This window comes from Diabrotica virgifera, chromosome 4 (assembly GCF_917563875.1).
Source record: "Diabrotica virgifera virgifera chromosome 4, PGI_DIABVI_V3a".
NCBI classification, from domain to species: domain Eukaryota; kingdom Metazoa; phylum Arthropoda; class Insecta; order Coleoptera; family Chrysomelidae; genus Diabrotica; species Diabrotica virgifera.
Genome location: NC_065446.1, coordinates 7,982,444 through 7,996,774, shown reverse-complemented (window position 1 = coordinate 7,996,774; position 14,331 = coordinate 7,982,444). Strand labels below are relative to the sequence as shown.

General features: G+C 31.4%; 1 protein-coding gene across 5 annotated transcripts in view; it reads left to right on the top strand.

Annotated features, from left to right (window-relative positions):
• Window positions 1–14,331, top strand: part of LOC126882898 (RNA-binding protein Musashi homolog Rbp6) — a 1,676,353-nt gene that overhangs the window by 1,223,187 nt on the left and 438,835 nt on the right. For all 5 annotated transcript variants that reach the window (XM_050647970.1, XM_050647972.1, XM_050647971.1 and 2 more), the window contains one exon: window positions 331–379. In XM_050647970.1, the coding sequence (XP_050503927.1) occupies window positions 331–379 (49 nt within the window). The remainder of the gene's footprint in view (window positions 1–330; window positions 380–14,331) is intronic.

Sequence of the window (14,331 nt, the reverse complement as noted above, 5' to 3'; positions counted from 1 at the left end):
ACTCCAATTTTTCCACAGAATTTTTTAGGAGGAGAAAATTAGGAGAAAACACAACGCTTCCATTCACCTCCGTGTAAATCCATCTAAGCAAAAAATTTTTGTTACCGAAATAATAACAAACGACACCAAAACATGTACCTATAAACTGATTTAAGAATCTTAAAAATCGGAGTACAAATAATAAAGTTATAAATTGTCAAACTTATTCAAAAATTTTGGGTGGCAGCATTTTGTGCAGTTGAGTGTAGTATTAATTTATAAAGTGCTACATTCTTAGCTCATCAGTAATAATCATTAACTAATTAGTATTAATTTTAATTTTCGTTTCAGATTGAAGATGCAATGCTTATGTTTGACAAACAGACAAATAGGCATAGAGGTAAGTTTAATTTTTGATCATAATTATATTTATAGGTTTAACGTTTGCATAGGTAAAATATAAACAATACATACACGAGTAAAGCAACTTGTGAAACGGTAACGATTAATTATTTCATTTGAGTTGCTAATTTGGGGGTGATTTTCACGAATTTTTTTACCAAAAAACAAGAGACCAACTTTATTTTGAGTGTAACTTGCTTAGTTTTGACGAATTTCAACCTATTTTTCATTAGCTACGACTCTGCTTCTACTAGGTCTAGATACCTCATACATACACCATTTTTTAAATTTTTTTATAATCTATATTTTTGCTAAGTTTATTTGTTTCGATAAAATACTTACTGTTTGAGTTATTTGCGAAAGCGCGTCTAAAATAGGGATGGGAAAAACCTACCGGTTTAAACATAAAACCGGTTTTTTTACTTCGCAATAACCGGTTCTACTGGTTGTTTTTGTGTCCCAGTTATAACCGGTTTTTTCTTTTTCAAGTAAAAACCGGTTATTAGGTTTTTAAGGTGATTAGGATTACGTTAGGTATTATTTTGGATCCCAATCATAATTATTATTCTCAAGCAATTATTCCAAACAAAACCATAATTCAAATTTTATTTTATTTTACAAAATAAAGAAGCAAACTGAAAGTGCAATCTCACATCAGCCAGAAACAATTATTAAGTTTTATTATAATATTTCCTTAAAAAGGTATTTGTAATCACAATATTTACATAAGAAGTGATCTGGTTGAATTAGACGCAAATATCATCTATTTTTCACACTTAACTCTTGACATTGAAAGTGGGTGAATGACTTTTTCTGATTACCAAAGATAATGCTCTGACTATGAATATCGAATTACTGATTACTTACGAATACGAATCTCCAAGAATTTCGCTACGTTTTCAAAACGATACACTCATACAAGAAGTATTAAATGAGTTAAAATGTACCCATTCTACAAATATACAAACGTGTTAAAAGTAATACATGTTCTTTCGATAGTACTAATTTTGATCATATTGATATCGAGTCAAATGGAGTATCGCAAACTAAAGTGTACTGTAAATGTAACTTTGCAACCTATTGGTTTAAAAAAACCGAAAGCCGGTTTTTCCAAAAACCGGTTTTTTGGGCCGGTTATAACCGCCAGGTTAAACCGTAAGCAAAAAAAAACGGTATAACCGAAAATCGGTGTTTTGTCAAAAACCGTCATCCCTAGTCTAAAAACGTGTTTTTTTTTGTTGAAAAATGAACATGTTTACTCGCAAATAGCTCGAAAAGTATTGACTTAGTGAAAAATCGCTATAGAACAAAATTTGCTTAGAATTAGTCAGTTTGTCTATTTCCGGACTTATTTTGAACATTTATTTTTTCAACCCATAAAAGGGGTGAAACTCACCCCCAGGGCAGAAGGACACCTCGGCACAATATCCCTTTTTTTCTTTGACATGTTAGCTTTGTGTAACAGTTCTTTAAAATTTAGTGAGTGAATGGATTACTTATATTATTTCTAATAATTGGTCGTTTTTAGTAGGAATTGAGAATTCCGTTGTACGAAAAGTTGCATTGTTACAAATTTGCTAGGGATTTCTAAGTCAGAAGTAAGCGAGTATTTTATATTCTAAAACACTTGTTTGCAGTCCGGTTTTATTAAATTTTATTTAGATCCTATCTTAATAGAGGGTGAGCATATTAGCGTGTTTTAGTAATTCTATGTATTGTATACAGTAACCATCACACTACTAGACACATAGGAACATTGAGCTATCACAGTCCTGGACCTTTCACTTGCAATGTTTATTTTTATGTCTAGTGACGTTTAGAACGTCAGAAAATGTATAGAAATTGAATATTAACATAGAAAGTTGACAATTAATAGCTCAGCTGTATTTGACGCTTATAGTTGTCATGTTGTTAAAGTTGTAAAAGTTTTAAAGTATTGTAATATTTCTGGTGTTTGAATAAAGTTATTTTAAAGCAGAGTAACAATATTATTAATTAATGTATTTTTTGCACGGAAAACAATTATTTTAATTTTAAATAGTTTCTTGACAGTAACATGACAGAGATAAAAGTCACATCTGAGAACGGACCGAATTAGCCCATAAGCATAGCAATTAGGTACCTACCCATGTATCTAGTAGCATGGCGCTTACTGTATATTAAGGCTATTTTGTATTGTAATTTACTAAGGAAAAATTCAAAATATTTTTTTTATAAATCTTCAACGTATTCCACATTGTCTCTGTATAATTTAAATTTGAGATAAATTTTGTATATAGCTGTACATTTTGAAATCTTCCTAATACAAAACAGCTTTATAATTGCCCTATACTTCAACACCAATTTCAAAAGGCATACACTGACCTGTTAGGTAATAGTAACACTAATTGTTAAATAAATACTGGAATTTACTTCCTCTAACTGGACCAAACTATCGACTTATTGATTTTGACCAGTGAAACTCTAAAGTTGGTCCATCCTCAGTTTCAGATTAATGTAGTGGTTTCGGTCAGCTTTACAGACAGTTTTCAATTATATCCAATTGTGTATTACAAAGGGCGTTATTATTAGTTGCTAACTTTGAGATATGTTAGATTACATATTCAAAGTTAGTAGATGTTGATAATTGGTACAGGATTATGTAAACGAAATTGATGATGATAGATCTTTCCTGCTACAAAAGGGAAACAACTCGAGCACCACAATGATATTATATTACCTTAGTGAGACTTGTTTTGTAGACTTATCTATTATTCAGATAATTTACGCTATTAGGCCTATTACGAAATTTGCTATTAGGCCTGGATCCCGCGTACCAAAAAAAGTTTATTAATAGCAAACTGAAAATTTGTTAATAGCTTAACGGTGTCTAGTCGGACAAACTTTGATGTACGGGAACACTGGAACAAGGAAAGTTTTAATTGTGGAACAGGTTACAGGTTTCAAACGTCAGAACGGTTTGACATTATTTATTACTGATTGACAACGATCTCTCATACTGAAAGTTACTGTCACCGAGAAACATTGCCATTCTTATTTCATCTTGATCAACTTAGTTCCAAATTCCAACTAATAGAGGAGTGCATATATATTTTCACTTCGGAAAAAATCGAACAAGATAGAACTTTTTGTAATTTCATTAAGAAATGTTTAATAAACAACATACCAAAAATTTCTACTCGAGAAGTGAGTGCTTAATTTTTTATTAAACAAATGAACTGCGAAATTAGATTTTTTTTAAATAACTCCGAAAATATAAATTTTAGAAAAAAACTAACTTGGCAATTGAAAAATTCAGGAAATTTTACAAAAATACGTTGTAAACATATCTTTCTAAAATTAAATCTGTAGATTCTATATTTTTTTATTTATAACGCTAAAGTCACCCTTCTCACTCACACATTGACGCACTGTAAACTAGCGTTCGGCGAAGTGCATGGTTGAGTTATTTTAATGTAATCCTTTAAGTAATGAATCAAATGAAATTTTACAAAATGAACATGAAAGAAGAACATTTAAGCTATCTTATGATTATAATAAAAAGAAATAAAATGTATAGGGAAAAGTACGGTGTGGGAGGAAAGTGAGACTTACATGAATTTTGTTTAAAAATTATTTAAAAATGTGTAGCTAATAAAATTTTACATATATAACTCTCAAATTTGCACAACTTACCTTTCAGATACCTTGCTAAACGATGTTTTATTCAAAAAAATCTCAAAAATTGAATTTAAATGATACGACACGTCTCAAAAAATGTAATTTTAGAAAACTTCGTAGTTTTACAGAATTACTACCACTTTAAGACGGTATTACTCAAATATGAACAGATTTATTCCAATTATATAGGTGATTTTTTAAAGCTTACGATGTAACATTTTTTCGATTGGTTGACCAATCATCATTAGTGTTTACCTAAAAAATTTTATGAAGAATATCTTTTTTTCTTAAAATTGATAATAAAATAGTTATCATAATTGTAATAGAATTATGATGGGTATCCGTAAATTGAGAAAAAAATTGAAATTCAATTAGAAGGATGTAATTGTATATAAAAAGATAGTTTTTAATTCCAAACAACTTTCCATAATAACAATTTTTGATATTCGAGAATATAAAGATACTCTTTAACGAAATTCATATTTTTGACATACCTCGTATAAAATTGATAAAATTTGATATCTGATGGTTGAGGTTTAGATGTTAGACTATAAAGAGTATTTTATTAAGAATAACTTTTTTTCATAGAATTGATAATAAAAAATTTTCCCATATGGTTCCTAGCTACGTAGACCTATTGTATAAGAGCTTATGTATAAGAATTTTCAAATTGTAATACCATATTCGGATTCAGCATAATCAAAAATAAAATTAAAACATATTTGATCAAAGTAAAATTATGAATTCAACGACACATTTAAAAATATTTATTGTTATTGTTTAAACAATTAGCGGCAAAATCTGTGAGTAGAACTTTTTACTATTAGAACATGTATATAAACTACGAGTATATAACAAAAAAAGTTTTAGAAAAATAGTCTTGTTTGAATTTTTCCGAAACAATGCGTGTTTTCATCCTATCTTGAGTCCCCTATAATCGCAAAACCACTTGATCCAATAATATGTTTGGTGCATTAGGTAGTTGTCATAGTCATCTCCTTATGATGTCCAAAAAACATGTTCTATTGTGTTGAGATCGATACTTCTCGCGGGCCAAACCATGGCAGGAATCCCAACCTCCTGAGGATATTGCTGCACAATTTTTGCAATGCGTGGTCTGGATTTATCTTGCATAAGCATGAAATTATCCCCAATGAATGTTGTAAATGGCAAGACATGCTCTTCTAAAATGTCTGTAATGTACATGTGTGATGTAAGCTGCCCGGGATCTATTCTAACTAACTCCGTAGAAGCCTCCAAATTAATCCGACCTCGCAGTATTACCGAGCCGCTACCATACTATGTAGTCCCTACAGCGTTTCACTGTGCGTAGCGTTCCCCAGAACTGTGTACACTCTGTTCCGTCTGCCTGCCAGTAAAAAGACAGTACCTGCATTCATCGGTGAACAATATTCTTCCCCAATCGTCATTATTCCAAACAACATGTTCACGAGCAAAATGCAATCTTTGCCTTCTATGATATCTGGTCAATAAAGGGCCTGTGGGTGACTTCCAGGGACCAGGACCCCGATTTTTGACCCTTTGCTTCGTTATCGATCATTCGCTATCTGTATCTGTAGGGTGTACAGATAGCGAATGATCGATAACGGAGCGAAGGGTTGAAAATCGGGATCCAGTTCGTTTACAGCAAGTCTTCTCCTTATCGTATTTAGGCTGATTCTATAAGTTAAAATGATCCAAAAGTTCATTTTGTAGAGAAGTAATCGTAACTTCCAGACTTAACCAAGTTAATCAAATTGTTTACCTTAGATATGACTTATTTTGTAACGCAGATAGACGCAGTGAATTTCATCCAGAATATAACAGGCCAGAGCCGATTTGGAACTATGTCCAAGGTAACAGACACCTAAAAGTGACGTTGAGGATTCGCCTACTTCGCTGCTACGTGCTCTCGGTCTTATTTTATAGTGTCGAGTCTTGGACTATAGATAAACTTTATCTAAATCGCCTTGAGGATTTCGAAATGAGGTGCTATAGAAGGATTTTAACAGTTTCTTGGGTGGAGATGATTCGAAATTCCACATTACTAGAACGTCTCAGTAAGATTACTGAGATTGTTAAAAGCATCAGAGAGAGAAAGCTGGAGTATTTCAGACATGTAATGAGATGTCCCAAATATAGGAGCTACAAAATATTATACAAGTGAAAATAGCAGGCAAACGCAGCCCAGGACGAAGAAGGACTTCATAGTTGAAGAACTTACGAGATCGGTATGGTATTGATACTATTTCGGGTGGCAGTGAATAAAATTGAGATAACTATGATGGTAACCAACGTTCTGAAAGGACATGGTACATGAAGAAGAAGAACATTACATTCAACGAGGAAAAATATATAAATTAAAAGTTGTTTCACTGTCAATTGACTGCAGGGATCGTTTCAGTATTTGTAAATTAAGAGTTAACATTAGGGTAAAAAATTATAACACAAAACTCTTTTATTTTATTCCTTTAAATTAATTACTAAATTTGTCGGAGTTAACAATAATTTATGATTAAAAATATTTTATAATCGACGTGCCACAAGAAAATCGTTGAAGAACCATACTCCTTTTGTACTTCTTGAGACGTTTTAGATTTTAGATGAAACTTCCTTTTTTAAATATTTTTCCCTCGTTAGTTTGAATGATAATGAAGATACCAAGCTTACAGTTCTCGTTTGTTTTATTCACATAAAAACTCTCCCAAACAAAGTTCTTTCTACAAAAATCCAAAAGACTCTTTTACACGTAGATATTTATCCAAAAAAATTGTATTTGGATTAGATTTCAACAGTAACCATCTTAAGCAAGATTGAAAAACTTTTCCGACAAACGACCTATATTAACTTTGCACTTTGAACTGCACTTAATAAAATTTTTAGCCGTCGAACCGTCTCCTTAGCGGCTTTATCCAGGAAAACAAGATTTTAAATCTTAGTGTTTGGAAGAAATGTGTCACAGATAAAAACTATTGTGATATCTGCATCTCAAAATGACAGTCAGAATCCGAATGAATTTTTAAAATTGACGTGACTCGGTCTCTAAATTTAACTTTTGGAATTGGGTACATTTACTTCAATCGATTTTGTTGGATTGCTTGAGTCTACTTTCAATCGTTGGAATAAATACAATATTTGGACAGATAGTTAGACACTTTATATTTGAAATTGTACGACCTCTCAGTCAAATGTGATAAACTGTTTCACGTTATGCACTCTGCCCTTTCACAAAAACACGTCATCGCAATCAATTTTATAGTAATATACTTGAAATTTTCTTCACGTGCCATAAAAGAATTATCCGATGTTGATCATCACCATTTCGAAGGCTTCTTGTTCAATCACAAATTAATCCCTTAATTTGTAATCTCACATTAAGCTTAACTCCTAATTTCTTATGATTTCGATGAGTTGTAGATTATTTCTAAGCATTATAAATTAGTGGTCCGGACGCTTTTGAACCGCAGTCTATCTTGAATATTTACCTAACCAACAACTTTAGTACGTAAGTTACGTCCAGCGTATGAATCAGTAGCTTTCAATAAATCATTTTTTCAATGGATACCTACTATACCAAAAAGGAAATATGTACCTACCTTGTTATTCTTCTCATAGATGTGCAGAATGTAATAGATAGCACCATTCATTGCTACACATGCCAGAAGGTCGGTATGATAACAGAAGGATTTCTGAAAAGAGAAGGCCACAAAATAGACACAATTAGGGTAGGACCAGAGGTGACAACAGTTACGCGGGATCGTCAAGGAGATGAGAGAATACTGTGAGTTGTTTAAGTCATTCATTACTTTTTGTGAACTCTCGGTAACAATCCTGAAAATATATACGTAGTGTAGGTCACCTTATTTAGAATATATCTAGAACAAGTATATAAAGTTCTAAAACTAATAAGTTCTAAAAGAGTAAGTGGAAAAGTAATTTGTGATTATCTGAAGATAATCATATAATATTCACTGACGATTACACTTTTATGCTCTTGATGATTATCTAAAAACGCAAGATATGTTGATAACGTTTATTATCTGATTTCTGTCGTTTATAATGATTCCATTTTTATTTGGTGTATTTGTTGTTGGCTTTTGCTATTTAGAGGTTTTAACACTTTCATACTCTTGTTTTTATCTATAAGTATTCTTGTCTTATTAATATAATATTAACCGTAAAATAAACAAAATATAATTGATTTTTGTTGCTAACTTTTTGACAGTAAACTTTTAGGTAATTTTTCCATTGAAAACCTTTTCCTTTTTTCCTTTTTAAATTAGCTCATCCGTAATGTTGTCTCTGTTATCTGGATTAAGCTGTAATGGAAATTTAGCAATTTAGCAGGTCTCATTAAGTTGATAAGTGGCGCTTGCCCAGCCATCTAGTGAGTGAGTGCTTCGATCTGGACAATGTTTCAGATGGTTAGGCCAGGAACTCATTTACAAATAACATGGAGTATCTGTTGTTTGGATTTTAGTAGTAAACTTTAATAAAACCTGTCAATAAACACAGTTAGATATTGAATCTTCGTATATACCTAAGCAATTTATAGTAATATACGATATGGTTTATGTATTTTATTTACATTCTTGCATTTTATAAAATTTTAGAATATCTAATGCGTAATTTGCCCTGCGCGTGTATCTATTTCTTTCAGTCTTTTTATTTTGTGAGACTTACAGTGACGGTTTAAGGCATCATGGGGCCCTAGGCGGTCATAAGAAATAGGCCCCTTTATAGCGACCAATTAATTAAAACAGATTTACAGATATTTATGTTGTTTTGGGAAGTAGTTACTACAAAAATAGATTACGACAATATAAAAAAGATCATTTTTCATTTTTTACTTCTATTACTTTTGCTAAAATATTCTTAGGAAAAATATAGCACATACAAAAGTAAAAAAAAAAATGTGCGTGTATGAAGTATGTAGACCCAGTATAAGCAGTGCTGGAGCTGATGAAAAGTAGAGTCTTATTTGTCAAATTTCAAATCGAATATTTCAACGTAAAATAACCAAAAAATTATGCACTTTTCGACGAAAAATCATCAAAACTTTTTTAAAATGCTAAAAAAGATGCTAAATGCTAAAAAGAAATTTAAAAAATAAAACAAATGGTATTTGTAATACTGCTAATCAAATAATTTAGAATGTTGTTAAATTATATCGTAATAAATAAAAAAGAAAGATAAAAGTAGAAGTTTGTTAATATTTTGACATCAATATTTTGAATAAATGACGAAACATTATAGTAGGCTTGTTTAACACAGTGTACATAAAGGTACGTATACATATGCGCGCGCCGAACACTTCGCGCCATGTGTGCGGTACGGGTTCTTTAGATTATGCGAGATATAGAGCAAAAAAATTGATGACTGATATATTTTAATTTAAATCGATCGTTTTCCTGCTACAGTACCTTTTATTATAGTGTTGTTTCTATGCTCAAAAAGTTGGACGGGTTTAAAATGAATGGTTTTTGAAAAAAATCAGATCATATTGTAGAGCGCATTTTTAAATTTTCGTGAAAATCTTCCTTTTTCTCCATGTAACTGGAAAATGATAAAAGATACGAAAAAAAACAGTGCAAAAATTAGGGTTGTTTCAGATAACAACTTTTTCTTTAATTACTGTATCTGTTTATCATTTTCGAGTTACATGGAGAAAAGGGAAGATTTTTAAGAAAATTTTAAAATGTGTTCTATAATTTGATTTATTTATGTCTTTTATACACTTAGAACACTACACTGTTGTCATTTACATATTAATTTATGCGTTTTACCACGTTGTCACAATTTGTCAAAGTTGGAGTTACATATCTATGACAAAATTAAAAACATTTTTGAATAGTTTTAAATCGACTTAAAATGAGGTTGGTGATATCAAATTACAGTATTTCGTGTCCTAAATTAAAATACACAAAGAATAAAAAAATATGGAAAAACATTTTTAAGAAACATTTGTTTTTTTTTGAAGATATTCTTCTTTAGCGGCGAATCGATTGAGGGTAAAATTGTACATCAACCACGCGCCTGCGCACACTGACAGTATGTAGTTCTGACAGTATGTAGTTCATTGCTAATCTTTCAAGATAGGTATGTATGTATCTGTAACCGTGCAAATAAGTCATTAAAAGAATATATTAGTGGTTTTAGGAAATGTATTATTTATTATAATTCTTGTGTTTTTGGATTTGTGTTTCCCTGTAGTAAAATAATAAAATATTTAGGGATAACATTTTTACAGTTTGTCGCCGTGTTGTGTAATTATATCCGAAACTTACGTGTCAATTCAAGTGGCTCGATGGCGTAGTTGGCAGAGCGGTGGGACAGAGAACGGAAGCACACGGAAGGTCGCGGGTTCTAATCCTGGACGGTTCATACTTTTTTTTATTTTTCATTATTTTAATAAAAATTTTTTGAAAAAGGGGGATAAGAAAGTTAGTTTAATTTTTAAATAAAATACAAATAACCTGTTAAGTATATTTACTTCGTTTAAATTACCTATATAATAGAAGAATATCTTCTTACGTGCGTACAAAGTACACAAACATTCATTTTTTTTAGTTACGAGTGACTAAAATTACAAATATAAAAAAATCAACTAAAAAGCAAAAATTAAAAACATTCAAACTCGAAGGAAACTTGGACTAAATATACAAAAACCTCACACATTCGTTAAAACGTTGAACAAAATTTAACACATTCGTTAAAGAAAAGAAGCACGAAATTAAATATTCCAATTAAATATTCGATGAAGACGCGCCCCACGCTTTTCTTTAACGAATGTGTTAGATTTTTTCATTTTTTTAACGAATGTGTAAAATTTTTGTATATTTAATCTGTCTATAACAGTTTTTTTCGAATAATCTTTCGAGTTTGAATTTTTTTTATTTTTTGCTTTTTAGTTGTTTTTTTTTATTAGTTAATTTTAGTCACTCGTAACTAAAGAAAGGCGTTTCTTAAGTTTGTTTTCCATATTTTTTTATTTTTTACTTTTTAGTCTTGCACTTTCAAACATTAAAATATATCGTCATGTTTAAAAAAAAGGATGTGTGATAGACATATTTTTTGCATTTATTTCAACATTTGATACATACATTGTACCGGGTGTCCCAATAAGAATGGCTCTCGGCCATATCTCAGGAACCTTTTATAGTAGAGCTTTGAAATAAAAAATTTTATAACAAAAGTTGCCTCAGGAAAAGCCTGGAAATTATTTTCATAATTGTGGGTCCACCGCTAGAGGGCGTAATTGAATATCAAAAATAAAAAAATCTAAATTTTACAAAATTTTCCTAATGAAGGGGCACTGGAAATCCGATTATTGTATTCTTCATCAAATTCTGCGCATATTTGATTTAACAAGTTTAACTCTACCTTTGCAAATAAGAGGTGGGGGTGAGTGGGAACCTTGTTATGAAAAAATGGCTGTAAGTCCGGTTCTGCTAAATCAAATTTTGAAAACTGGGTCTTATTGAAGACAGATCTTTTTCTTCAATGTAAGCGTGATAATTGTGAACCATCCTAATAAGTAATAAGCCAGCTAGGAGGCGTTATTTAATTTTTTTCAGAAATCTAGTTTACTTTGGAAAATATTAAATATAAGTATGCATTTTTAATCATACTTTATAAAATTAGATTAAATTAGCAATAGAATAGCGAGAACCGCATGTCGATACCTTTTTTCTATCTCAAGATATCTCGAGAAACGTGTAAATTTTATACATAACTGTTACTATCACCGGTAAACTAAGTTAATGAAAAGTAGTGTGCTGTGGAAAAAAACAAAATAACATTTTCCAGATGTCAACGTATAAAAATATAATTAATTAAAACAACAATATAAAGAGAAGCAAAACTATTAAAATTAAATATAATACAGAACAAAAAGAACTACTTTGTGACGACCTAAATATTCAAATTGTTGCCATCATATATACTACTCTAGAATACATTATCCAGAGAATACTAAACGCCATTCAAAGTATATCGAGAGCAGAAATTGAGACTGCTGTTCAATCTACTCTTGAAAGAGTAAATGTTTGCAACGAAAATGATGGGCAAAAATTTGAACGTTTCTGTCATCACTAAATAGTTGTTTTTATTTCTTTGTAATAGGGCTTTTCAACGCTTCTCATTTGTTTCGAGCCTCTGTCATATGCCGTATAATCCGTGTATAATATTAATATACGAGATATGAACGAGGCTCGAAACAAATGAGAAGCGTTGAAAAGACCTAATATACGTTGACAGCTGGAAAATGTTTCTTTGTTGTTTCCATAGCACACTACTTTTAATGGATTTCGTTTACCGGTGACAGTAACAGTTATGTTTTTAAATTTACACGTTTTGTAAGATATCTCGAGATAGAAAAAAGGTATTAACATGCGGTTTTCGCTATTCTGTTGCTAATTTTGTCTAATTTTGTAATATGGTATTAAAAATGCATGTTTGTATTTAATATTTTCCAAAGAAAACTAGATTTCTGAAAAAAATTAAATAACGCCTCCCAGCTGGCTTATTACCTATTAGGATGGTTCAAAATTATCACGCTTACATTGAAGAAAAGGATCTGTCTTCAACAAGACCCAGTTTTCAAAATTTGATTTAGCAGAACCGGACTTACAGCCATTTTTTCATAACAAGGTTCCCACTCACCCCCACATCTTATTTGCAAAGGTAGAGTTAAACTTGTTAAATCAAATATGCGCAGAATTTGATGAAGAATACAATAATCGAATTTCCAGTGCCCCTTCATTAGGAAAATTTTGTAAAATTTAGATTTTTTTATTTTTGATATTCAATTATGCCCTCTAGCGGTGGACCCACAATTATGAAAATAATTTCCAGGCTTTTCCTGAGGCAACTTCTGTTATAAAATTTTTTATTTCAAAGCTCTACTATTAACTGTTCCTGAGATATGGCCGAGAGCCATTCTTATTGGGACACCCGGTACATTTTCTGTCATTTCTTCACACATTTCTTAAATCAAAATTATTACTTACACCTATTACAATTTTCGCAGTCCTTCGATCTCTTCTAATGCTTTACCTGCTATTGCACGGTGTAGACCCTATTAATTTCTCTCGAATTACGAATTCTAATGTTCATTGTAGCACGAAACGTCTCTGTCGCTTGTTTTTACGACTATATTAAAAACACGAATTTTTTTAATTCGAGTTTTGGTTGAAGTTTGGTTTCGTATCGTATTGAAATTTGGCACGAATAAGCGTCGATGTTTATATAAACAAAGATATGAGCGTTCAAAATCCTCGCCGCTTAGGATGTTTATAAACATGATGTACAAACATGAAAAGTAGTCGGAATCGGCAAAAAATTTGAAACTTTATTATTTATTTATGAAGCATAACGTAAACAATTAACGTAAGAAGTGACATTATAAATATATAGTTCATATAATTAGCTACAATCTGTAAAAGTTTCAAGTTTCTACATTGTAGGAAACAAGAGAATTGCATTTTCCATTAAAATAGTTTATTTTTATTTAAACAATTAATAAACATAAAAATTATTGACTATTCGGGTATTGTTCCCGCGAATGAATATGTCTGCAAATTTTCATTCATTTGCATTGAGGAAAAGGCACCCAAATTAACAACGTCTAAAGATTTGACCCAAGCGATTGAGCTAAAAAAAACCGTTTAAAAATTTACTATGCCTGTAATTACAATGAGGAAGTCCAGGTAAAACACAGTTCTTCCTTCTTATCGACTGGCCTACTGTAGTGACTGAGCGCGTCGGCCTGGCTGGTGTTTCGCCTTGTCGGTTATTGATATATTCGCGAATTCCCGTGGCGTGGCTCCTCGATTGTAACATGGGTTCGAAAACCGGAGTATGGCAGATGCTCTATTGCTTGGTTTCCCGAAATTAAGCTTTAACTTGATATGCGATCTTGGCGGGCACGGAGGGTGAGCGGCAATGGTTGGAAAATCTTGACGAAGGTAGCCAAGGGGAAAGACGGACTTGATGTCTAGAGCCGTCGGATATGGTCTGGGGAAAATATGATATGTGGTCGGTGGACTTTCATAATTAATATGGTTAATATTTGGTGTATTTAAAATATATACGCTATCTTTGTTACCAATGTAATTATTTAGTTTTCGAGGCATATATGTTACAGTTCAAGTTGATTCTCAGTTAGAGTTGACTATTCCTAGTTCGAGTCAACTCCAACTAAAACGAGCAGTAAAAGTTGATTTGAAAAATTTAATTCAACTTTTACTAGTTTGAGTTGGCTATTCCTGAATCGATTCAGTTAATGTT